This window comes from Glycine soja, chromosome 14 (assembly GCF_004193775.1).
Source record: "Glycine soja cultivar W05 chromosome 14, ASM419377v2, whole genome shotgun sequence".
Taxonomy (NCBI): domain Eukaryota; kingdom Viridiplantae; phylum Streptophyta; class Magnoliopsida; order Fabales; family Fabaceae; genus Glycine; species Glycine soja.
This window is the reverse complement of record NC_041015.1, coordinates 35,597,619-35,625,033: the sequence shown is the minus strand read 5'-3', so window position 1 is coordinate 35,625,033 and position 27,415 is coordinate 35,597,619. Positions and strand designations below refer to the sequence as shown.

General features: G+C 34.3%; 1 protein-coding gene across 2 annotated transcripts; it reads left to right on the top strand.

The window, feature by feature from the left end:
- Positions 1-17,173: 17,173 nt before the first annotated feature.
- LOC114383015 (putative UDP-glucuronate:xylan alpha-glucuronosyltransferase 3) lies at positions 17,174-21,137 on the top strand. 2 transcript variants are annotated; one of them, XM_028342587.1, is made up of 4 exons: positions 17,174-17,485; positions 18,179-18,382; positions 18,766-19,403; positions 19,837-21,137. In XM_028342587.1, exons 1-4 carry the CDS (start codon positions 17,427-17,429, stop codon positions 20,865-20,867), a joined length of 1,932 nt encoding a protein of 643 aa, XP_028198388.1. In that variant the 5' UTR covers positions 17,174-17,426; the 3' UTR covers positions 20,868-21,137. The 2 variants fall into 2 exon arrangements, with proteins under 2 accessions (XP_028198388.1, XP_028198389.1); XM_028342588.1 differs by lacking the exon at positions 17,174-17,485 and adding an exon at positions 17,637-17,961.
- Positions 21,138-27,415: the final 6,278 nt, after the last annotated feature.

Here is a 27,415-nt window from a genome sequence, read left to right as displayed (position 1 = left end):
TTGGAAATATTTAGTTGGTGCTTTCCTTAAGCAGTACAAGTATAACATTGATATAACCCTAGATAGGTTTGACTTGCAAAGCATGTTGAAGAGGGTTTAAAGAATATGCACAAAGATGGCAGGAATTTGCGGCTCAGCTGGAGGCTTCCTTGTCCGATAGAGAAACAATGACCCTATTTATTGATATTTTGCAAGCATTGTTCTATGATAAGATGATTGGAAGCATTTCCTCCAATTTATCAGATATATTTGTCATTGGGGAAAACTTGGAGAATGCATGAGGAATAGGAAGATCACTCTTGATTCTTTTGGAACAACAAGCACCATGAAACCCTAAGATTGGCCAGGGAAGAAAAAAGATGGAGATGTGAATATGGTGACATTCAACTAGGACACCTATCACAACTTTTCCACCCGGCCTCACCTGCTTCACCCATGACTTAGACTTCACCTATAACATCTTCCCCCCAAGACCACCTCATTCTAATCAGTCATGGAACCAAAATAGACCACAAAACACTCCAGACCAAAATCCAGTCCACTTTGACCCCATTCCTATGTCTTAAACTAAGTTGTTGAATGTCTTACTTCAAAGTGGATTGGTAGAACCTACCCCAATGAAACCCATAGAACCGCCCTATCTTAGGGGATATGATGCTAATGCCAAGTGTTATTATCATGCAGGGATTATTAGTCATTCCATAGAAAGCTATTGAGCTTTGAAGTTCAAGGTAAGAGTTTGATTAAGGCAGGATGGCTAAACTTTAAGGAGGATAACCTTAATATCAGGAGTAATCCTTTACTAGGTCATGGAGGTGTGGAAGCAATGCCTTCCAAGGTTATTTTGATGATGCCAAAGAATCAAGAGCTAAGCAAATTCCAAATATTCAAGAATCAAGTTTCAAGAATCAAGATTCAAGAATAATCAAGATCAAGATTCAAGACTGAAGATTTAAGAATCAAGAGAAGATTCAATCAAGATAAATACAAAAAAGTTTTTCAAAACATTGAGTAGCACAAGAAGTTTTCACAAAATCATTACCAAAGAGTTTTTCTCTCTGGTAATTGATTACCAGAAGGTAGTAATCGATTATCGGTGTTTTAAAACGTTAGATTTCAAATTTCAAGAGTCACAACTTGTGTTTAAACATTTTCAAATCATTTTAAACTTGTGTAATCGTTTACACAATACATGTAATCGATTACCAGAGCTTCTAAACGTTTTGATTTTCAAAATTTAAACTGAGGAGTCACATCTATTGATGTGTAATCGATTACACCTTGATGGTAATCGATTACCAGTGACTGATTTCGAAAAATAAATTTCCAAAAGTCACAATTCTTCAAGTGACTTGTTTCTGAAGATTTTTTCAAAAGTCACAACTTTTTAAGTGAATAGTTTTCTAAAGAGTCACTATTTTTAAGGTGACTAGTTTTAAAGAAATTGCCAAGAGTCACAAACTTTAACTTGAGTCATCAAGAGATTATAAATATGTGACCATGGCATGAATCTTTTAAAATCTATCTTTAAAAAAATCAATCTTTCAACAATCTTTCAATATCTTCTTTCATTTCTTTCAACACTTTCAACAGAACTTTCTAATTCATTTCTCTTCTAAAAGTTTTTGTTCAACACTTTCTCTTCCAAGAAAAGTTCATTGTTCAAAAACTTATGATGTTCATCTTTTTCATTCTTTTCTCCCTTTGCCAAATGAATAGAAGGACTAACCACCTGAATTCTTTTGTGTCTCTCTTCTCCCTTTGCCAAAAGAACAGAAGGACTAACCGCCTGAATTCTTTTGTGTCTCTCTTCTCACTTACAAAAGATTCAAAGGACTAACCGCCTAGGAATTCTTTTGATTCTCCCCTTCCCCTTAAACAAAATATTTCAAAGGACTAACCGCCTGAGAATTCTTTGTCCCAACACATTGGAGGGTACATCCTTTGTGGTACAAGTAGAGGGTACATCTACTTGGGGATTATTATACTGAGAACAAGAGAGGGTACATCTCTTGTGGATCAGTTCAAGTGGAGGGTACATCCACTTGGTTATTCAAAGAGAACAAGGGAGGGTACATCCCTTGTGGATCTTTGGCTTGTAAAGGATTTTCCAAGGTTGAAACAAATCTCAAGAACCGCAGGTTGCTTGGGAACTGGATGTAGGCACGGTTTGTGGCCGAACCAGTATAAATCTTGTGTTTGTCTTCTTCTTCCCTACACTCTTTAATTTTCGTTGTGTACTTTTAATTGCCGCTTTTACTTTTGGTTAAGTTTTTTTTTTTTTGTTCTTTACTTTCTTAACTTTGTAGTAAAAGCCAAATTGAATCTAGTAACATTAAGAAGGATAGATTTTTAATTAGTCAAGACACGTTCATAATTAATTCAACCCCTCCCCCTTCTTAATTATCTCGAGGCCACTTGATCCAATAGGAGGGACACTAGTTAATGCTATTGACGAAGGTGTAGCGCAACTTGTGTGATTAAGGGTGGAAGATGTGAAAACCTTATTGAAGACCATTTTTAGAGATATACACAAATTCGGAATGATTAAGGGAAGCTTTGAAGAAGATATGGGGAGTGGATTACACCCTAGTGCAAATCATATAATAGAGGAATGTGATGAATTTAAGAGTATTTTGCAAGACTTAATGGATAAGAAATTGTTACAGGTAGGATACTTTGTAAATGATGTATTGACAATTGATTCATCAATGACTTTTTCCGAAGCCCTTGGTTATTCATTACACTATATGTGCTATTTACTTGACTCCTAGTGGGCCAAAGTCTTTCACTATACAAGTACCAAAGGATTTCTCTTATAAAGATAACAAGGCAGTACCGTGGAAGTATGACATAGAAGTTTGTGTGAAAGGAGGTGATGTAAAGCAGTCAAAGAATACCAAGGAAGAAGCTCCTGATGTTACAAACATTGTAGGAATTGGTGGTATGACTCAAAGTGGTTGAATATACACACCAAACAAGCTAATGGTTAAACAAAGGAAATATGAGGAGAGACTAAAACCAGTGATGATTGAGCCAGAAGTGGTTGGGGAGAAATAATAAGAAAAAAAGAAAGAAGTCTTTAATGAAGAAGCTTGTGAATTCTTAATACTCACAAGACAAAGTGAGTATGCAGTGATAGACCAGCTAAATTGCACCCCAGCTAAAATATCTCTTTTGCCACTTATGTTGAATTCAGAGCCTCATAGGAAGGTATTGTTCAAAATATTGAATGAGGCTCATATTGTTCAAAATATTGAATGAGCCTCCGAGGATAAATTTGAAGGCATTATTGGCAGCATTACTGTGAATAATCACCTTACTCTTACTAACGATGAAATGCTAGTGGAGGGAGTATGACATAATAAAGCCTTGCACATATTAGTGAAGTGCATGAATCATATATTGTTAAGAGTTTCGGTCGAGAATGGTTCCTTGTTGAATGTGATGCAAAGGATGACACTTGGCAAGCTATCATTCGATGAATCGCACATGAAGCTAAGTGTTATGGTGGTTAGAGCTTATGATGGGTCGCTCAGAAAGGTAATTGAGGAAATAAGTCTACCTATTCAGATAGGCCCTGCTACTTTTGAGGTAGTGATTCATGTGATGGACATTATACTAGCTTATAGTTGCCTTCTTGGAAGACCTTGGATTCATTTTTCAAGGGTTGTGCCTTCCACACTTCATAAATATTTTTGTTTTTTTTCTCTTCTCAAAATTCTTTATCTTATTTTATGCCTTTGTTTCCATTTCATTTTTTTAAATAATGTAGATTTGAAAATAATGCGCTTAAAAGTGATAATGGTAGTATTGCATCAAGTAGTTTTGATTGTCTCGACGATCAAGCTACTGTGGAGATTGAGGATGATTTGAGACTTTCTCCCAAGTTATTGAGGTTAATGGAGTAGAAGACTAAAGAGATTCATCCTTATGAAGAATTGACTGAAGTGATTAATTTGGGGTTTGAAGATGAGAACAAGGAGGTCAAAATTGGCACACTCATGAAAGAAAGTGAGCGCCATAAGCAGATAAAACTATCTCATATTGACACGTTGGTAGACAATATAGTCCAACATTCATTCTTTTCCTTCATGGATGAATTTTTTGGATATAATCAGACAAAGATTGATGCAATCCTATCCCCCAAGGGCAATGGATAAAAGACTCCAAGAAGATTGGGCCAGAGATGCAGGAGTAGGCCCTGGGGTTCTCATAAGCCTTAGGGTAGATTTTGGGCCCATGGGCTAAGTATGAGCCTACTTATCTTTGTACATATTAGATTAGGGTTTTGTTATTTTTGGGCCTTGTATTTAGGGCTCCATAGTGTAGGGAGGGTACCCTAGCAATGTAGGATTTTTCAGCCCTTGTATTTTAGGGCACCTGGACTAGTTTTGTAATTTCACATGCATTAAGTGCACTATTTGATGTGTGTGTTGGGAGAAAAATTTAATTGAATTGGGAGAAGCCCAATCCAATTAAATTTAGGACCAGCCTAAGGAGGAGGTTAGACTTCAAAGTTCATACCTCAGTTTAGGCATAAATTTCGTGCCCTCTCTCTCCCTCCACTCATCTTCTCTTACCTTCAAGCTCTTATCCATGGCTTCCTATGGTGGTGAGCTTGTTCTTGACTTATCTTCTCCTTGAAGTGGCATCTCCAATCACCTTTCCTCCTTCTCCATTCCACTGCCATTGATCTTCAAGAAACAAAGGACTCAATTGATGAAGAAGATCTAAGGCCTACAAGTTCTACATGGAACTACATCAAAGATGGCTGAAGAAGACAGGGAGAAAAACACATTCATCACACCATAAGGCACCTTTGGCTACAAGGTCATGCCATTTGGACTAAAGAATGATGGGGCAATATACCAAAGGGCGATGGTGACTTGTTGGGTGGTTGAATCCCGACAAAGGGAATTCAGGTTGATTGAGGTGAATCCTTACAAGGTTTGGGCAATTCTTAAAATTCCACCTTCTTCCACTGAAAAGGAAGTTCGAGGTTTTTTAAGGAGGTTGAATTATATTTCTCGCTTCATATCCCAGTTGACAACTATGTGTGAGTCTATCTTCAAGTTGTTGCGAAAAAAATCAACCAATGGAGTGGATTGATGATTGTCAAGAAGCCTTTGAAAAAATAAAGCAATAATTGCAAATCCCCCCAACTTTAGTGCCACCGGTCCCTGGAAGACCCATTGTTATGTATCTCACAATGTTTGATGGATCTATAGGTTGTGTGTTAAGGTAGCATGATGATTCTGGAAGAAAAGAGTGTGTTATTTACTACTTGAGCAAGAAGTTTAATAATTATGAAACTACACACACTCACTCTTGGAGCAAACTTGTTTTGCTCTAGCATGGGCAACCCATCACTTAAGACAATATATATGTTCATCCATATAACTTGGTTGGTGTCTAACATGGACCCGATTAAGTATATTTTTGAAAAGCCTACTCTTACAGGAAGGATTTCTCACTGGCAAGTTCTCTTATTGGAGTATGACATTGTGTATTTGACTCAAAAAGCAGTCAAAGGTAGTGCTCTTGCATATTACTTAGCACACTAACCTGTGGATGATTATTAGTCAATGCAGTGTGAATTCCCAATTGAAAACATAATGGTAGTGCCTTAGGAGAATGAGTCTGAAGGAAAATGGATCATGTTGTTTGATGGTGCATCTAATATACTAGGGCATGGGATTGGAGCCATATTAATCTCCCTTGAGAAACAATATACTCTGTCCACGACAAGGTTATGCTTTGATTGTGCAAATAATGTGGCAGAGTATGAAGCATGCGCCTTGGGGTTACAAGCAGCTGTAGAATCTAAAGTAAAAAAGCTCGAGCTCTACGATGACTCGGCCTTGGCCAATTACCAACTAAAGGGAGAATAGGAAACTCGAGATGCAAATCTAATTCCTTACCAAGCATACATTAAGGGATTATTAAAGCAATTTGATGAAATCACCTTTGATCATATCCACCAAGAAAACAATAAATTGGTAGATGCATTAGCTACCTTGTCATCCATGTTTGTGTTAAGTGAAAAGGAAGATATGCCACTTAGAAAGATCCAACATCATGATCAACCTGTATATTTCCAGTTAGTAGAGGAAGAGTCGGGTGGAAAGCCATGCTATTATGATATCAAGAAGTACATTAAGAGCCAAGAGTATCCACCAGGTGCTTTCGAGAATGATAAGAAAACATTGAGAAGACTAGCAATGAGTTTCTTTTTGAATGGGGAAGTGTTGTATAAGAAAAATCACAATATGGTTTTCTTAGATGTGTAGATGTTGCTGAAGCACAAAAGATCATCAAAGAGGTTCATGAGGGCTTATTTGGCACTCACACAAATGGACATGCCATGAGAAGAAAAATCTTAAGGGTTGGTTATTATTGGTCAACAATAGAGACAAACTGCTTTCATTATGTGAGGAAATGTCACAAGTGTTAGACATATGGTGATAATATCGATGCTTAATCTATTTCCCTAAATATCTTGGGTTCACCCTGGCCATTCTCAAAGTGGGGGATGGATGTTATTCATTCCATTGAACCAAAAACATCAAATGGGCACTGCTTCATTCTAGTTGCAATTTATATTTCACTAAATAGGTCAAAGTAGCTTCATATGCTAGTGTAACTCAGAATGTGATAGTGGAGTTCATCAAAAGGGAGATGATTTTTCATTATGGCATGCCGAATAAGTTAATCCTTGATAATGCCACCAATTTGAACAACAAGATGATGACAAAATTATGCAATGCATGGATTTCAAAATCCACCATCATAATTCTTCCCCATATCACCCAAAGATGAATGGAGTAGTTGAAGCAACAAACAAGAATATCAAGAAGATAATTCAAAAGATGGTGGTGACTTATAAAGATTGTCATGAAATGCTTCCATTCGTAGTGCATGGATATCGTACCTCAATTCAAACTTCAACTAGGGCAACTCTATTCTCCTTGGTATATGGGATGGAAGCAGTCCTGCCAATTGAGGTCAAAATCCCTTCCTTAAAAGTGTTAATGGAAACCGAGCTAGAACAAGCAGAGTGGGTTCAAACTCATTTTGAGCAATTAAATCTCATTGAAGAAAAGAGATTAAATGCAATTTTCCATGGTCATTGATGCAATCCTACCCCCCAAGGGTATTGGATAGAAAACTCCAAGAGGATTGGACTAGAGCGGCTAAAGAAGGCCCTAGGATTCTCATGAACCTCAGGGTAGATTTTTGATCCCATGGGCCAAGGTTGGGTCCACTTTTCTTTGTAAATATTAGAATAGGTTTTCCTTCTTTTGGGCCTTTATTTTGGCCATTCTAGTAGTATAGGGTTTTAGCCTTGTATTTCAGGGCATTTTGAGTAGTCTCTGTAGCAGGGACTTTTTTGTATTTTCATGTATTTTGATATAGGGGTGAGCTTAGCTATTAGAGGGGTGTGTGTAGCTAAGAATTTTCATGTATTTTGGCATGGGGGTGAGCTTAGCTATTAGAGGGGTGTGTGTAGCTAAGCTCTAGCTTCTCAAGGAAGCTTATCAAGGAAGCTTCTCAAAGAAGCTTCTCAAGGAAGCTTTCATTTAGTTAGTGACCTAGGCTATAAATAGAAGCATGTGTAACACTTGTCATAACTTTGATGAATGTGAAACTTGTGAGATACACTTCAAAGTTAAACTTCTCTCCCTCTTTTTGTCCTTCAATTTCATGCCCCCCCCCCCCCTCTCTCTCTCTCTCATTCTTTTCCTCCATTGAAGCTTCCTTTCTAAGCTTCTTATCCAAGGCTCTCTCTTGGTGGTGAAGCTCCTCCTTCCGTGGCTTATTCCCTAGTGAATGGTGCCTCCTCTCACTTCTTCTCCTTTATCTTCCACTGCATCTCTATAGTTGAAAATCACCATTGAAGGACCTCAATGAAGCTCAAAGATCCAGCCTCCATAGAAGCTTCTCAAGCAAGCTTCCATCAGCCATTTATACCAAAAGAGATTAAAGAAAGCATTTGAAAATAAAGTACACCCTAGGGAATTTCAAGAAGGAGAGGAGATTTAGTGCTCAAGAAGATTCTGCCAAATCAGAAGGATAGATTGGGTAAATGGACACCAAATTATGAGGGACCTTATATGGTCAAGAAAGCATTTTCAGGAGGATCTTTGATTCTCATGAACATGGATGGCAAAGATCTCTATATGTGGATGACATCCACAAAAACTGGTTTGTACTTCTTTGACAGTGTCCATTCATCTCACTAAACTCAATGTTGCTTATGCAAGGGAATACATGTCTTGTGTTCCTTATACAGGTGTTGTAGGCAGTCTTGTGTATGCAATGGTGTGCATAAAACCAGACCTAGCACAGGCAATCAACATTGTGAATAGGCATATGGGTAATCTTGGGAAGGAACATTGGCAAGCTCTGAAACGTATATTCAAGTACCTTAAGGGTACAACTGATATTGGACTGCCTACCAAGGAGAGATTTTTTATTGAGTATGCATTCACGATTGATGATTCTTTTGTCGGTTGGAAGGCAACACTTTAGCCCATAATGCTTTATCCACTACAGAGGCAGAGTATATGGCTCTGGTAGAAGTAGCAAAGGAAGGGATCTAATTGAAGGGTCAGATCAACAATCTTGGGTTTCCATAAAAAAAGGCTATCATTTTTTGTGACAATCTAAGTGCAATCTATTTAGCCAAGGATTATAACGACCCCAGATGCCATTACATGGAACACAAAGACTTTAATATGAAAAGATTCACTTTTACTCCTTGTAAGACTCTTAAAATTAATTTAATTAACAAAAATATGTATAAATTTCTCATGAATACGAGTATATCATAAACATTAGCCAAAAAGGTTCTCAAGACATAAAACATAAAGGACGTGTTCCCTAAGGCATTACATCATCAAAAAATCATAAAAAATTATCCAAATAAATCTCAAGGGTCCCATTAGGGAAATAAATATAACATAAATACAAAACCATACCTAAACCCTAAGATGGTCCCTACTAAGACAAAGCATAAAATATGTGACTAAGGGTTCGATCTCGTCTCTAAGTCCATAATCATGCCCACCTCAACCTTGAGTGACATGCTTTTTAGAAGCTACACCATAATCGGCTCCCGTGTCAAATGACACGATCATCACAATTCAACAAAAAATGCAAGGGTAAACTCATTTTAAAAGAAAACATCGTATAATTGAAAGTAGCATAAGATCACCATTTCACAAGATATATAGAATATTCTTTACATTTCTAATAACACTGTAATTATACAATTCATCAAGTAACACATCATTCTCAAGTCATAAATATCAATGCACATGCCTATAACTATCATGTTATGTCATGCTGACTCTTTACTCTCAGAAGATTTTCACCTTTTGAGTGGTTAACCCAAGTACATCCTTTATCATAGTCACACCATGACCATTTAGGGAGACTTGAATTAACCCTAGGGAGGAGTATGGTTTTTTCAAAAATGGATGAGTGTGGGTTACCTCGATAAGGCACCACTCACAACCTCCAGCTTTAGGTTGAGAGTATTCTTAGTACCCTTAACTTACGTGCCTACTCACATGCAATGTCATTCATCAATGGATGCATGTTATGATCATACATCATATCATTAGTTCATTATTCATATCATTTTCCAATTCATAATTAATTCACTATTCATATCCTTCTCACCAGACATGAACTTTCACATAGTTCATCTAAACACCATGGGTCTTTTCCACACCACAAGTTCGCGTAATCAACATCAATCATATGAATATGAATTACATGAGAATAACAAGATATATCAATTCCATTCATCCAATTTAAGGTTCACATACACTTCAAGAAGCAATTAAGATTGAAATTCAAAAGGGATACACAAAATAAAACTTTATAGATAACCTCGCTTAAGCGCGACTTACTTTGCGCTTAAGTGGGATCTTTACTTATCTTTCTGTTAGTTTGCTTTAGGATGAAGAAGAGGAATAAAGGGGAAAACTTTGGGTCCAAAGTGAAAGCTTTTCTTTACTCCCAAAACAATTCTACATCATCCATACCATCCCAAACCCCAAAACCAATAGAAAACACAATAAAACCTTGCAAATGAACACTTTCATGGAGTTTTGAGTGTATTCATAAGGGAAAATGAAAATGAACTCAAAGAAAGTAAGAGGGGGGATTACCTCACCTAAGAACAAACAAAAAACTCTAAAGGGAGAAGAAAATAGCTCCATTTTTTACATAGCACCACAGTTTTAAGCTTCTCCAATGATGTTTTCTCGGATGAGAGTAAGTGAGGGGAATGAAATGTTTTCTTTTTGTAATAAGCTTCTAAACATAAGGGTTTATGAGAGATTTTTGGTGACTTTCTATCTTCTCTCTCTACACCTTGGCTTATACTAAGCACACCTACCTCTCTCATAAATCAAAACTCTATCCCTTTAGGCCCAAACACACCAAAACTCACTAATACACATAAAACATATACTTAGCATCAGTAACTCCTCAATTAATTAATTCATTCAAGCACTTAACTTCAATTTAATTTCTCTTGTAATTTAATTAAATCACTTGAACAAAAAATTACGAAAACACAATGTTACAAGGATCATTATCCATACTGAGAAAAGGGTCGAAGTCCAGAAAGTTGATACGAGGGAGAATCCAATTGATATATTCACAAAGCCTATTCCAAGAAGCAAGTTCTTTGATAAAGCATTTTTAGTTTATTATTTTCCTATTATTCTTAGCTTATTTGACCTTTCTTAGCTTAATTGATTAATTCCGTAATTCAAATCCTAATTATAGATTAATTGGATGATACTTCAATCTTATTTGCGATCTGAATTTAATTAGAAAACTGTGATAATCATCATCTTTAGAAAACTGTGATAATTCAAATTGCTTGGATTTGATGAATTGGATTGATGCTCCTTAAATTTGCGGATTAGATTCATTTTCATTATTCTAAGTTCTTTTTACTTTCATTTTTTTGGTTCTCCACTTTGTTTTTTTTATATCCCTCTTTTTGCTTATTTTCTTACTCCTAATTGCTAATCTTTTCTCTTAATTTTAACCTAAATATCCTTCTCATATCCACCCTTACTTGAGCCATACATTACAACCCAATAAAAGCCCTTTTGATCTTTTGATGCATGTGTAGCTCAAGTTGAATGGATTAGAGTCTTGTCAAAAATTTAGGTGTGCTAATGGCATGTGGTGCTTGAGTGTAAACATAAACCCATACAGATTTGGTGGGGTTGAGTGTTGTTCTTAGAGATATTTGTATCACCTTGGTGCATTCTTAAATTTGACTTGACTACTTTTCTACTTTGCATTTTGTGATCATGTGTTCATGGATTGCTTGTTACCTTGATACCATTCCTCCATTTTCCATCTTTCTCACTTTTGTGCATTGTTAGGATCCATTGAAAAATATGTTTGTATTGCCCATTTTAGTTTGGGGTTTTACTTTTGTTTGATCTTTCTTAGTCTTTCTTTTAGTTTTGCCCCGGAGTGCAAAAGATAAGTGTGTGGGAATTTGATAGAGCATTTTTAGCTTATTATTTTCCTATTCTTAGGCAAATACTCGGGCTTAATTGATAATTGTTGTTTATTTTCAGACTTTGTGCTTACTTGACCTATCTACCATGTGCAATACCTATACGACACTACAAAACTCCAAATGGAGCATATGGGTAGTCCCTGGAAAGCTAAGGAAATGAGATACAATTTTGTCAAAATGAGCTTGGCCAATTCTTCACGTTTTACGATCATTTTGGGATTGGAACTCAAAGCCTCTGCGCTTGGATTTTGGGCTGGGAGTTTTAGGCCTTTGCATTTTGTAATTAGCTTAATTAGAGAGATTAGGTGGGCCTAACCAGAGCTCATTCATTACTTCTGATTAGTTAGATTATATATTAGTTTGCTTAGTGTATTTTTGGAGTAGTTAGTTAGAAAACTTCTATTACAAGTTTTAGATCAAACTCTTCTCTCTCTTTTTCTCTCACTTGTTCTTTACATTTCTTCATCTCTTCAACTTCATTCTTCTCTTTTTCAATTCTCATTGTTCTTCCAGTGGTGATGGATATGGAAGGCAAAACAACTAATCAATCCAAGGATCCAATTCAAGCAATGACGAATTTGAGTTTTGGATAACAATGAGAATTCTATTGTTAATGTCCATCCTCTTCTCCAATTCTATTTTCGTATTCATGATTATGAATGTGTTTAGGATTGGAAATGAATTAGGTAATTGATTAATTCCCTAATTTGAATCCTAATTACAAATTAATTGGATGATACTTCAATTTGATTTATGATCTCAATTTAGGGATTAGTTTGATTGAATTACCTCTAATTAGATTGACTAGACCTTTATAATAAGATCATCATCTTTAGAAAACTGTGATAATTTGAATTAATTGGATTTGGTGAATTGGATTGATGCTCCTTAAATCTGTTTCATAATCTTGTTAATCTTGTGATTATGTTTCTGAATTTTAATTGTGTGCAAACTACTCGATGAAATCCTTTGATCTAATTTATAAGTGGATTGAAGTTGGAACCTAATTGAATTGTGTCTCTAAGTTGACCTAGGTTATTCCTATACTTCAGAATTGTTGCAATCCTAGTTTTTTTTGAGATGATTTAGACTCATGATCATTCTTGCACTATTTGGATCTACTTAACGTAGATTGCTGGAAATGAACTGAGTTACTTGTAATTCAGAAATGTTATTGAACCAAGGTGGAGATTGTTGATTATTGGATGATGGACGATGAAGATAGGGTGGACAAAAATCTTGGTCATTTGGTCCAATACACTTGTCTTCTTTATTGGTCGTCCAATCTTTTGTAATCACGAACCTCGAATTCCAAGTCTTTCCTCCTCTTGTCCTGATAGCTCTTCTGCCTACTCTGAGCAATCCTCTTCCTCTCTTGGATCAACTTGACATTCTTAGTGGTTTGTTGTGCCACTTCAGGTCCTAAGCTTAGGTTCTCTCTGGGTTCTAGCCAGCACAGGGGTATCCTACATCTTCTACCATACAAAGCTTCATAGGGAGTCATGCCAATGTTAGAATGAAAACCATTGTTATAGGTGAACTCTATTAATGACAAAAAACTCTTCCAACGTCCCTTTTGTTCTAAGGCACACACCCTCAAAAGGTCCTCCAGCGATTGAATGGTTCGTTCAGTGTGGTCATTAATCTAAGGGTAGGCTTTGTGACACTTTGAAAGACCTTCATTTGCAGAGGTTCTGACTTTCAACTATTTACACAAAAACAAAGGCCAAACTCGCAGCCCAATTATTCAAGTACAGAGGTTTTGACTTTCAAGCTTAATTTGACCCTCGAAATGGTAGAATTGGCCAAATCTTATTTTTGACAAAATTGAATATATTAATCTTAGCTTTCCAGGGACTACTCACACACTCCATTTGGAGTTCTGTAGTGTCCTCTAGGCCCTACACAAGGAAGATAGGTCAAGTAAGCACAAAATCTGAAAATTAGTTACAATTGTCAATTAAGCTCAATCATTTGCCTAAGACCAAAACTGAGTTAATGTGAGAAAATAAAGGTTGAAGAGATGTCAATTGAGCTAAGAAGAATAGATAAATATTAAATTACAAATGTTCAATCACGCGCCAAATGAGTGCACCAAATACCAAATGATCACCACTCGTTAATTCCCTAGGTTCTTCGAACCTCTCCGCCCACTATACCCAGTGTATCTTTGCCCATCATTGACTTCCTCAACACAACCTCACCTTCTCACAAAAGAAAATAGAACCACTAGTTCATTTACTCTCTGTCCAATCCTCTTGAATCTTGTTGGTCCTTGTACCACTACATCAACAAATGCACACAAACAAGCAAACAAGAAAGAGAGACGAGGTTCAGGCCTACGTACTACTCTTAGGAAACCAATCGTGATCCCTTAAGCGGTAGAAACCACTTGCCTCACAAACAAATGGATAGCATAATGGTTGTAATTATAGCTATCTAACCAATCATAACAAACAATTTGTCGAGGGTCAAACACCCTTGGACTCAAACCACAACGCGTACAGATAAAAATAAAAATAAATAGACATATATATATATATATACTAGAAAATAAATTCACATGCCACAAATATAATTGTCAGAGTTTACACTTTACCGATCTTATCATTCAATAATCATAATAAAATACATGCACACATTTCACTAATTTTATCAACAAAGAATCATCATAATTTTAGAACATACATTAATCCTCAAATCTTGCATTTATCTCTGCCATATAATAGTAAATAAATTAGCAATTCTAGAAAATAAATAATTCTAAGATAATATAGAGAGGCACGGATTCCAAAGTTAGGTTATCTATAGTCCAAAATCACTCTGTTGCTCGGTTTGTCACAGTTTTGCTCCTTACTAATTTTAGGACTCTCGGTGCTCTAGGAGTTGGATTTTCGAAAATCTTATATGTTACCCTACATTTTCAAACCTAACCAACTCATTTTTGAGGTCAAAATTTTAATAAAAACAGTACAAATTGTGGTAACTCTAAGTCCAAATTCGTGACAAATTTTTCATTTTACTAAAGGTCCTTACACTTGTTTTATTTGTTACTTTTGCTAGGAAACTCCAATTTAAGTGAAATTTAAGGCTAACTCGATGTTTTAACATGCAAAAAGCTCATTTTTGGCATCAAAAGCTCAAAGAAAATAGCTCAACATGCAAATTCGGGACATCACAACAAGCTCAAAAATTTCAAAGCAACATGTTCAAGGAAGTTCAACAACAACCACATGGTTTAAGAGTTGGAGAGACCTCTCTTACCTCTTAATGAACTCACGAAATCTTGAAGGAGAATGAAGAATATTCAAGTTTTTTCAAAGTTTCCCTTCATGAGTAAAACAAAATAACAATTCCGAGTTATTAGGGAAACTAGAAGAAGATAATGAAGAGGAATCAAGTCTAAGATGAAGAATGAAGTTCATTTACTTAAGCTTGATGACTCAAAGGCTCAAGAACACTAAGAACCAGCTTGAAAAAAGAAGAACCACAGCTGAACTTCACTCCCTGAAGTTTGAATTCTTGCAAAATGAAGGGATAAAGACTCCAAAAGAGTTTTTTCTCACAAAGACCAATAAGCTATGGTGTAGACTTTAATTGACAAGGCTTTGTGACACTTTGAAAGACTCCAAAAGAGTTTTTTCTCACAAATGGATAATGGATAGTTTTACTTTTTGTAAAACTAACAAAAATGAAAGGGATATGATTTATCAAAAATAGATGCTTTACTTTTTACCAAAAATAATAAATCTTATCTTAATTACAAAATATGCTGAACTTTTTGCTTATAAAAGATAAGAAACAGAGTAGTTCAATGATTTTTTGTCTTTATTGGTCCTCGGTTTACTTGTTAAATCTCAATGATTTAAAAGAAGCCGTAATACTTATAAGATAAATAGATCATTAATTAATCATAAAAAAATTGATCATTAATTTAATTTTAAAAAATTGACAATATCGCACTAACGACTAAACATATAACTTATGACCGCACTAACTACTAACCTCACTAACTACTAACCTCATAAAAGAGTGTATGAATTAATGACAGTTAATATTTCGAAAATTGTGACAGTTTCTGAATCTCAAAATATTTTAAAAATAGGCACGTGTAGGCCGTATCAATAATTAACCAGTAAATATTAAAAATGAAATGTGTTTCGAATATTAAAATAAGAAAAAAGAAATCTATTTTATACATATCTTTATATTTATCTATTATTAAAGAATATATATTTTATTTATTTATTTCATTATCCAAAACTTTAAGACAGTAGCAGTTATTATTTTTTTAATTTTAATTTCATCTTTATTTATCTCTTAATTATTATATACATTTATCACAAATAAAAAAGAAATAATAATGAAAAATTAAAAATCATTTTAGCAAGTTGAAAATAATTGTATTATAAACTAAGTAGTATTAATTACATTCCTTGATTTATATTTCCTCAAGACTTATATATAAACAAAAATAACTACTTTTACACATATTAAGAAAGTTAATTGTAATAATTTAATTTTTTTAATCTCAAGTAAAAAAATAAGATTATTTCTAAAATATTGTTCATTGGAACTTGATAGCATAAATAAAATAAAGGCAAAATTGTAAATTCAGTCCCCCATTTTATTTCCAATTTCGGATTTTGTCCCCCAATAAAATTATTCACGAATTTTGTTCTCGTATTTAATCAAATCACGCAATGTTGGTCCCCTGACCCACAATTGGACGTTGACTATTACAAAGGAATGTTGACCGTCACGGTCATGTTCTTACTGGATGATGACTGTCATGTGTCATGTGTCATGTTCTGATTGGTCAATAAAAATAACAATGCATTTCATCTTTCATGGAGTTGACATCCAATTGGAACATGATACATGACAGTCATCATCCAATAAGAATGTGACACGTGTAGCCAACATTCCTTTGTAACAGTCAACGTCCAATTGTGGGCTGGGGGACCAACATTACATGATTTGATTAAATACGAGGACAAAATTTGTGAATAATTTTATCGGGGAACAAAATCCAAAATTAGAGACAAAATGGAGGACAAAAAAATATAATTTTGCCTAAAATAAACTCCTTGAAAATAAAATTGTAATTAAATGAAAATTATTTTATGAACCATATCATTAAATAAGAATGAAATTAGTTAGATTTACTTATATTTAAATTCAATAAATATTTTTTTATTATATATGAGTCCAAAGGAAGTACATTAGTTAATCCCAAAATAATATGAGTCATTTTAGGTTATTTTACACAAATTAAGAAAAACTAATAAATAAATAAAAAATAATAATTTTACAATATTAGACTTATCATATTTAATTCATTTATAGATTTTTTTTACTATTAATATTAATATTATAATAGATATAAATAAAAAAAATAAAATTAATATTATACTGAGAAACTAAAATATTTTGTAACAATTTTTTTTACACAACAGTTACAACGATACGAAGAGAGTAACTTTTTTAATGCTCAAATAAATTGAATCAGAAGTAATGTTTTATTTAATAGTAGTAAAATTCTAAACTATGTACCTATAAAAAATATTTAAAATAAGAAATAATAGGCAAGTAGGACTAGCTGACTAGGTCTCTAAACTAATTCCCCTCTAGACTGCTTCTTACAAACTCCCAACTGCAGGTTTAACCTCTCTACGACCGCGGTCGATCCCATTCCCAGCGTTGAACATACATTGCTCTTTCCTTCAATTCTATTTTCCTTCATCTTTCTACCTTTGAATTGCGTGAGACTTCACTCCTTCTCCTACTTTGACCTTTTTGCCCCTGCATTTTGCTGTCGTTTAGCGAAATCTGATGCTAGCTTGAGCTGAATCGGACAATGAGGGGACCCTCCCCGAGCACCATCGAACCGCGTTACCGCTCCTCATCTTCCTTCAGGTTCTTCTGCGTTACTTAATCTTAGTTGGAAACGAAATTCCTTACATGTGACAGGGATACTTTTGTAATTTCTTACTTAATTAGTTCATCGCTTTCCAATTTTGTGTTTGGTTTTAATGATCGGGAGTTTCATATTAGATGTCACATCTATTTTAGGTATTCTAGTTATAGAGAATATCCAAATCCTAGATGTCGCTATCATTTGCTAAGTGCTTCTGTTGTGAGTCTTGCTTTTATTTCAACGGAGATAACGGAAACTTCTGCCGGCGAAGTTTGTGTTGCGGAAAACTATTTCTGCCACATCAGAGAAGCAATTTTCAGATGCCATAAATGCGGATTGGTGCGACCAAGGCTACAAATTGCGGTCGCGATCGTGGTTTCATTGCATTTCTTGACGTTGCGGGATGCGGCCACAATTGAGGTCGCATTGCAGTTATAGACACTCCAAAAACCTTGATGTTGCTGCCAATGTCACGGTTGTGGACCGATTTTTAAAACCTTCGATGCGATATGTTGATAGGATCTTAGTGTATTATCAATGTACTAAGAGTTGGATTTGAGATTCATACATACATTGAAAGTGATTAAATACTTTCTTGCTTCTTTTTGAACTATATTGCTGCTTCGGCTCTTGCTACTTGTACTCTGTCATATTTATAAAATACTGATTGTTTTGTTCTATTCTCGCTGTAGTGAGGATACTGGCAAGAGAAGGTCTCAAAGAAGTAAAGATTTTAAAGATGTTGAGAAGGTGTTGCATATTCCATTCCAAGATAGGAGTATAACTTGCCGGCCTAATTGGAAACTAGTTTTGGTTATTATTGTATTGGGAACCTTAGTTACAATTTTTCATCCTCCAGCTGTTTATAATACTGATCATCTAAACTCTATATCACGGTATGCCTATTTGTCTTTCACCATTCTTTCTTATGTTGTTTCATTATTGTATTTTGTGCTTTAGTAGTTTCCTGCTACTTTGTTCCATTATTCATATTAGTTTCAATTGTATTTTTTGCTTTTCTAGAAAGTAAAGTTTGCTCATGGATTCCTTCTTCAACACTGCAATGCGCTTCAATGCCTTGTTAGGATGGAAACTTATTTTACAATTATTAGTTTACATTTGTCAAAGTAATATGTATGCATTAAAGCATGCATCCCTTCGACGATTATGTCTTTTCTTCTTGAAAGACTGGCAGTTTATTTGTTCAGAACATAAACAGTGAGTATATATTTACATCATTCTTTGTCTTGTTAATTTTTTTTTTTTTGGGATTTTGCAGGCCAACTATTATAAACAACTGGAAAGGAGGGTTTGATGGCATTGATTCACATTATACATCATTTCTAAATATCGAGTGGGACCAAATATCTAATGTTCTTGAAAATTTGAAGGATAGGGACACATATCATGGTGTTGGCTTATTAAACTTCAATGACAGTGAGATTGACCACTGGAAGAAGCTGATACCAGAGGCAGAGCATGTAGTCCTTCACCTGAACTATGCTTCAAGTAATATTACTTGGAATGTCCTGTATCCAGAATGGATAGACGAAGAAGAAGAATATGAGTTCCCTACCTGTCCAACACTACCTAGGATTCAGGTACCAGGAAAGCCTCGGCTTGATCTTATTGCTGTCAAGCTTCCCTGCAACAAGTCAGCGTGCTGGTTGAGAGATGTAGCTCGTTTGCACCTGCAGATTGAAGCTGCAAGACTGGCTGCCTCTTCCAAAGGAAATCATCCTGTGCATGTGCTTTTGGTCACTGATTGCTTCCCAATCCCTAATCTCTTTACTTGCAAGGAACTTATACAGCGTGAAGGGAATGCCTGGCTTTATGAACCCAACCTGAATACTCTGAGAGAGAAGCTGCAGCTGCCAATTGGTTCATGTGAACTGGCAGTTCCTTTGAAAGCTAAAGGTCAGATTCAAATAAACTCTTGTTTATATGCTATGCTCTCTTTTTTGTCCTTGTTCCTTGTTCTTTCTCCTTACTCCAAAATCTTATTTCCATTTTGTTCCTTCAGAAACGTTCAGTTTTTGTTTCTAAATGTAAGTGCAACACATTTTCTTCTATTGAAGACAAAAAAAAAGGTCAGCCAAGCCAAGGAACATGATGTGACCATACTTGAAATTAGTTCTTCTATTACTGTTTTATTTTAAAGATTAGTTAAATTCAAGTAATACTCGTGTCATTTTTAAAATAAATTCCCATGATACAAGCCTATGTGTCACAACAGGTTTGTTGCTTAATGTGGCTTCTAAAAGTATATTATTTTGTCACCTTTGAAGTTTCATGATCTATAAACTTAACTGGATATGCTGATCAGAGACTAACTATATTCTTTTAACAGAAAATTTTTATTCAGAAAGGCCACACCGACAAGCTTATGCAACCATCCTGCACTCTGCACAGATGTATGTTTGTGGAGCCATTACTGCAGCTCAGAGTATTCGCATGTCTGGTTCAACACGAGATCTTGTGATTCTTGTTGATGAAACTATTAGTGAGTATCATAGAGGGGGCTTGGAGGCTGCTGGATGGAAGATCCATACAATCCAAAGAATCAGGAATCCAAAAGCAGAACCAGAGGCATATAACGAGTGGAACTACAGCAAATTCCGTCTCTGGCAGCTAACAGATTATGATAAAATCATTTTCATTGATGCTGACCTTCTTATACTCAGAAATATCGATTTCCTTTTTGAGATGTCCGAAATATCCGCCATAGGAAACAATGCTACGCTGTTCAACTCAGGTGTTATGGTGGTTGAACCATCAAATTGTACGTTTCAACTTCTTATGGATCACATCAACGAGATTGTCTCCTACAATGGTGGGGACCAGGGGTATCTGAATGAAATCTTTACATGGTGGCATCGGATTCCAAAACACATGAATTTCTTGAAGCACTTCTGGGAAGGTGATGAGGAAGAGAGAAAAGCAATGAAAACTCGTCTCTTTGGAGCTGATCCACCAATCCTTTATGTCATCCATTACCTGGGTAATAAGCCATGGCTTTGCTTCCGAGACTACGACTGCAACTGGAACGTGGACATACTGCAGGAGTTTGCAAGTAATGTGGCTCACGCAAGATGGTGGAAGGTGCATGATGCAATGCCAGAAAAGTTGCAAAATTTCTGTTTGCTTAGGTCCAAGCAGAAGGCTGCATTAGAGTGGGATCGTAGACAAGCTGAAAAGGGAAACTACAGTGATGGTCACTGGAAAATTAACATAAAAGACCCAAGATTGAACATTTGCTTTGAGGATTTCTGTTTCTGGGAAAGCATGTTATGGCATTGGGGTGAAAAGAATTGGACAGATAATTCTACTATTAACAATTCGCCACCTGTTGTCCAAACCCAATCTCTCTCTTCTTTGTGAGTTTACTTCTCTTCATAGTTCATACTTCCATATATTTTACTGTATATTCTACATGTTTGCACAATCTGTTTCTCTCATCACCACTCTTGTCTGGGAGCAAAATGATGGCTAAAGTTTATTTTTGGTCCAAAAGTATTGTTTAGTTCAAAGGATTTTACAACTGTAAAGCATGTCCGAATCTTAGTACCTTTCATTTACTTATTTTTGTTAAGTGAATGATTTCCTTAATATTTTGTTTAAATATCATTACACGATGTCGTTTTCGCTGTATTTTCTATTTTTTTATGCTGCAACTTCGCATGACTAGTTAGGGCATGTATTATTACATTAAAGGCTGCATTTTTTAATTTCCAACTTTTTAACTTTTGATAAATTTCATCCTTAACAAATTAATTTGACACATTTTATTCCTAACTTTTAAGAAGCTTGCGAATTTTGTCCTCTGTTCTTTTACTTCTAACATAATTGTATTTTTTATCTTTATTTTTTTATTTGGCAATTTTTACTCCTAACTTATTTAATTTTTTTGGCAAATTTTACCCTCAATATTTATGTTTATTAATAGATAAATGATTGGGATAAAGTTTATAAATTTTTTAAAAGTTGAAGGCAAAATGTGTCAAATTAAAAAGCTAAAAGTAAAATTCACCAAAAATTAAAAAATTGAGGGTAAAAAAAAAGGCATGAATTGGATATTGTTTATGTTATCTTAAATTTGGGACGAGATGTATGATGAAGTTGATGGTTAGCACTAGGTATCTCTACTCAATGTTTTAAGAATCGGATCGATCACACCGAACTACCTGAGGTACCAAGTTAATGAGTTATTGGTAGAATCGGAGTCTTAATGGTCAAACCAAGTTGACCTGGTATATTAATAAAAAAAAAAAACCAATATAACTAAGTAACACAATCTAATCCAACGTTTTAAAAACGGAACAGGTAATCGAGTCAGTCAAGATATTGGGTCACTAATTGAATTGCATCATTTGGTCTTAATTAAAAAAAAATCATACTTACCATAAATATATGTGTATGTATATACATACATATATGTGATTTTCTATAATATTATATATATTATACTAAAATTCTAGTATATATCATAAAATTTAATAAATATATGATAAATATGTGAGATATAAGCAATGTAATTAACATAGCTTAATGGCCAAACTTGATTTAAATCTTTAAAAGGGATTGGAATTGATCCTTTCCCATTGTAATTTTGTATTTTAATTAATAGAATTAGAATGTATAGTTTCTCCCTTCACGTGACCATTAATCAAATTTGAGTTGAGTTTGGTGATTCAATTTAATCAAATTTAAATAATTTGATTTCAATTGGTTTTTTAAGAAACGAAAATAATCTCAATTCGTTTTTAAATGGTTTGGGTTGCATCAATGAGTTAAGATATTCAATTTTGTTTGTTTTTTTTAAATATAATATTTTTATAAGCTAAAATTTTATTAAATGAAATATTGTAATCTATTACTTATATTTGTTACATATAGTTAAATAGTGAAAGAAAAGATTAGGAAAAAAATTACATTGTTGTCAATTTGTCATCATCATCACATAGGCTAACATACTATGTAAATATAGTTTAAAAATTGAAATATAATAAACAAGTACCACACCCATAAAGCCTAAAAAATCCAAAAAATAAATTATTATATTATAATTTGAAAATTTTAATGTTCTCAAATAGTCAAATAAGTAATGCAGTTCAGATTTCAAGTAAAACTAAAATAGTTTGAAACAAATTAAAAAGCTAAATAGATGTTCTACAACCAATTTTGCTACAACAGATTTGAACCAATTACTTATATATTATATAATAATAATAATAATAATAATAATAATAATAATAATAATAATACAAATTAATAGGTCAGTGGGTTGTGTGATAAATGGGAAATTTATGAAAAATTAGAACATTAGCGCAGATCAACTGTTATAGATATTAAAACTCGTAACTCAACTCAATACTCAATGAACTTGATGGGTTCAGTTCAAGTCTTACCCAAATTGTTTGAGTTAGTTAGGGTCAATTTGGGTTCGCGGGTGACCCGTACCCATGAACACCCCTAACAGTCAACAATAGCACATCTCCCACCCTCAAACATTTGATAGCTTGTAGAGATCCAAAATTGGTCCGACCATCTGAGTTGAAGCATCCAGGTTAGCAGTCCATTATGTAAAACGATCGGGTTAGTACAGGTTATAACGGGCTATAGACATGATCGATCTGAAAAGTAAATTGACTCGACTAGACCTTCGGTTCATGGTCGAATTGGTTTGACTAACTAGGTCGGTCTGAATTTTAAAACAATGATTTAATCATTCAATACTCTAAAATTAATATGATAGTCATTATTAAATGCATAACATCCCAAATAACAACCAATATTTATGTCAATACAAGTCCATAAATAAGTTTTAAATAAAAATAAATATCCAATGTTTTAAAAATAATCATAAGCACACAAAAAAATAACATAAAAAGGTCATAATTTTTTATTTTATTAAAAAAATAGCACCCGATTCAACCAAAGATGCATTCAGTTAACCAAGGACCTGTCCCGGTTCAGCCAAAGACCCACTCAGATCACCACATGTCACCCGATTCACCCCAAGTCACACAAGGTCTAATACATTTTTAATCCTCTTAGTAAACCGAACAGATGTGCCCATCGGTTTCCCGTGGAACCAACTTTGGCTGGGGCTATTTTTTTGTCAATGTTGTCTAGAGTTTTTTCGGCCAACGTTGACTGATGATATTTTTTTGTCGACATCGATTGAGGATATTTTCAATCGCCATTAGCTAAGGTTTATTTAGTCGATGTTTGCCACAACTATTTTTTGATCAACGTCGGTTAGGGTTTTGTTCAATCAACATCAGTTGGGCTAATTTTTTGTTGAAATAGACCAATGATGATTTTTTTGCTAATATCATCCATGGCTATTTTTTTGTGTAATGTTGGCTAGGTTTTTTGGTCGCCCTTAGAGGTTCTATTTTATGCTAACATCAGCTAGGATTGTTTCAGTAGATGTCAGCCATGCTATTTTTTGGCTGAGGTCGGCTATGGTTTTTCCGGTCAACGTCAATTGGGACTATTTTTTTGGCTGACGTTGACAAAAAATATCATTGAACGACGTCTACCAAAAAATAATCATTGCTGACCTCAACAAAAAAACCCTAGCCAATGTTAGAAAAAAAATATCATTGACTAATGTCGGTAAAACCCTAGTCTATGTTGGAAAAAAATAGTCATGGCTAATATTAGCCAAAAAAATCATCGATCGACATCAATCGAAAAATAGTCCAACACGACGTTAGTCGAAAAAATCTTAGCTAATGTTAGCCAAAAATAGTCTCGACCAGCATATGAAAAACCCTAACCTACATCGACTAAAAAATAGATCTATCTAATCTTAGTCAAAAAATACCACTGACCGACACTAGTGAAGAAAAAATAGCCCGATTGGCGTCAACTGAAAAAAATCCCTAGCCAATGTCAACTAAGAAAAGCATAGCATACCTTGACCAAAAACTAGTCCAGGACGACATCGGCCGAAAGAAACTTGGTAGATGTAGGCCAAAAAACATCATCAAACATTGGCCAAAATATAGTCTCGATTGGTGTCAGCAAAAAATTAGCCTTGGTCAAGGTAAGTTAAAAACTACCTCAATTGATATCTTTTGGAGTTGTTATTATTTGAGAAAGTATTGTGATTTTTTTAAAATATATTATTTTTACACAACTAAAAAAAATTAAGTTGTAAAATGTATATTTTTTGGATGGATTCATAAGAAAAAGTGTTAATGATTGAATTTGATGATTTTTTTTTATCAAATAGATCGAATGGTATTGAATTGGATTAGATCCATTAAATAATTTTTAATGGATATCAAAATGAATTAATGAATTATTTTAATATGATCCATTAGGATATATATTACAATTGATCCAATCCATCTATTTTTCCACCCTTGATTGTCGTTCCATATTTTCTCTCTTCCATGGGTATTGGGTTTGGGCTGTGTGCGTGTGTGATTTTTTCTTTCTTTCATAGTTTGTGTATTTTTTAATTTATGCTGCATTTCCTTTTTTTTTTATTTCAATTTCTGAATATGGTTCCAAATTTCATTTCTGATATTTCCCTTCTCTATTCTGTCATCTTAAAAATTATTAGATTATTTTACTTTTTGATAATATGTTATACATTAAAATTAAAATATATTATAAATAAATAGAAAGTAAAATGATTTTGTGTATCAACCACATAATTAACTCTTGAGTAAAAAATCTAGGAATATATATAAATCCTGTAAATTATGACATTGATATAATCAAGTTAATTCTTTCTTGTGACATCATATTTTGATTGTTGTATCAAGTATCAACTAGCAGTCCAATATCTTAATTCTTTTACCTTTTTTTTTATAACCAACTAATTTATACCCACATCATTAACATTTTTGTTCAGCTACATCATGAAAATTAAATTATTACTCAAAATAATGAGTTACTCTTATGTAAGTATACTTGTAATTATTATAATGTAAAATTTTCTCCCTCAATAAATATTTTTACAAACTATTGGTTAATTTCTTTAATAGTTTTAATAATATTTAAATCTTAAAAATTCACTTTCTTTTTAAAATTAAAATACATTCTAGAATCTAAAATACTTTTTCATTTGCTTAAAAAATAATTCTAATTAAATCTATGAATATGGTTTAACATAATTGATAAATAACTTTATTCATTAAACATGTGGTCATGGGGTCGATATCTAGCTTGTGCGTATAGAAAAACATTTGCTGAGAGAGGTAAACCCCTTATATGGGTCAATACCTCGAGTTGGATTGACCCTTGACTTGGGATGTAACAATCTCATATATCATTACATGAAATACTAAGACTTTAACATGAAATACAAGCGTATCATATAAACTTTACCCATAAAAGGGTTTTAAGTGATAATCATCATGTATATAACATAACATGCAAAATTCATACATAAAACATAAGTCTTAGAATTCTCATAATAAAACATCTCATAATAATCATCAGTTCATCAACCATTACATAAAGGTTCAATCATCATATAATATCATCATAATCAATCTATCAATCATCAAATAGTGTAACACCCTTAAATATATCATTTAAAAAAGCCCATTGATTTACGTAACGAAACATGATCCTCAATTTTTATTAGAGTTAACTCAAAAGATTAGAAAAGATAACATAAATTTTTGGCAAAAATAAAAAATTTCTAATCCAATTTCGTAAATCATCACTTGATCTTTAAAATGCGTCTAATAAAACATAGTAACCGCTTATCGTGTTAAAACCTTGAGTCAACAAATAAAATGGAAACATAATAAGTCATACATGCTCAAATAAATGATAATGATAAATAGGTGAACCTCCATGGTCACCAAATATTGATAAAATAAGTATTAGGTGTCATAAAGAGTATAAAATATAATGCATCTTGATGAAACCTATGAGTAACATATACAACCCCAAGTAAAGTAATGTAAAGGAGTAATGACTAATTAAGTGCAAAAGGTCTGAGCCTAGGTCTACCTATCCCAAAATACACAAAAGGGAAAAAACCTAAAACTCGGAGCAATCACTTATACCCAAGTCCAAAGTTAGTCGTATCCAGAAAAAGACTCTGTATAGTCAAATGTAAGAAGCCTCCTAGTAAGACTCCTCAGAGGAATCTTGTAAAGAATCCTCCTCCATAGGCTTCGGCACCTTGACAGGGTCCTCTTCATCTGTCTACAGATCTTCCTCAAAAGATGTGTCCTCCCTCAACTTGTCTCCCTTGCCCTCCGACACGAGATCCACCAAATCTACCTTGGGTGGCATGTGAGACTCAGGCAACACTGATTAGGGAGACATCAGAGTAAAGGAGATGGTCTTAGTATCCTTAGATAAGGAGTCAGATTAAGAGGAGGACATCACATCGTTTGTAGGCAAAAAATATGACTAAGAAAGAATGACCACCTTAAGCATAAGCATCGCAAAATGGTAGTAAGATGACATAGGCTGGATCCAAGAAATGTAGAAGTCAACAATGCAAGGTTTGTATCTTGGTACGTCCATCGGTGCACAACAACAACGAAGGAACCCATAGAAGCAATCCATATTGAGCGCATCATCGTGTTCCCACAAAGTCTCAATGACATCAATGAAAAATGGGGTAGTCGACGTTAGGCTCGTCATTTGGTCTGAAAAATGGTAATAAAGGAGTACTCCATACCTTTTGGAATCACAAACACAAACATCAATTCCCACATAATGACCTAACAACCACTATGTGTGGTTTACTAGCATGCAATACTCACGACATTCTATTTCGAATTCTACTTTCACAATGCTCTTATCTTGGGCCCAACACTGCCCTAAGCCTCCTAGGCCTTCATGGTCTTATGCAACATATGGATGACTATTAGGAGGACACATGCCGGTATAAGGCACAAAGCTCTTACCAACCGTGGATATAGCTTCGCTCTAGTCAT

What these genes read in the sequence shown, in the direction of transcription:
- LOC114383015 (XM_028342587.1), top strand. Translation starts at nt 17,427, where the DNA reads ATGAGGGGACCCTCCCCGAGCACCATCGAACCGCGTTACCGCTCCTCA. An exon ending in CGCTCCTCATCTTCCTTCAG is followed by an intron (nt 17,486 to 18,178) that starts GTTCTTCTGCGT and finishes TTCTCGCTGTAG; the next exon opens with TGAGGATACTGGCAAGAGAA. An exon ending in CATCTAAACTCTATATCACG is followed by an intron (nt 18,383 to 18,765) that starts GTATGCCTATTT and finishes GGGATTTTGCAG; the next exon opens with GCCAACTATTATAAACAACT.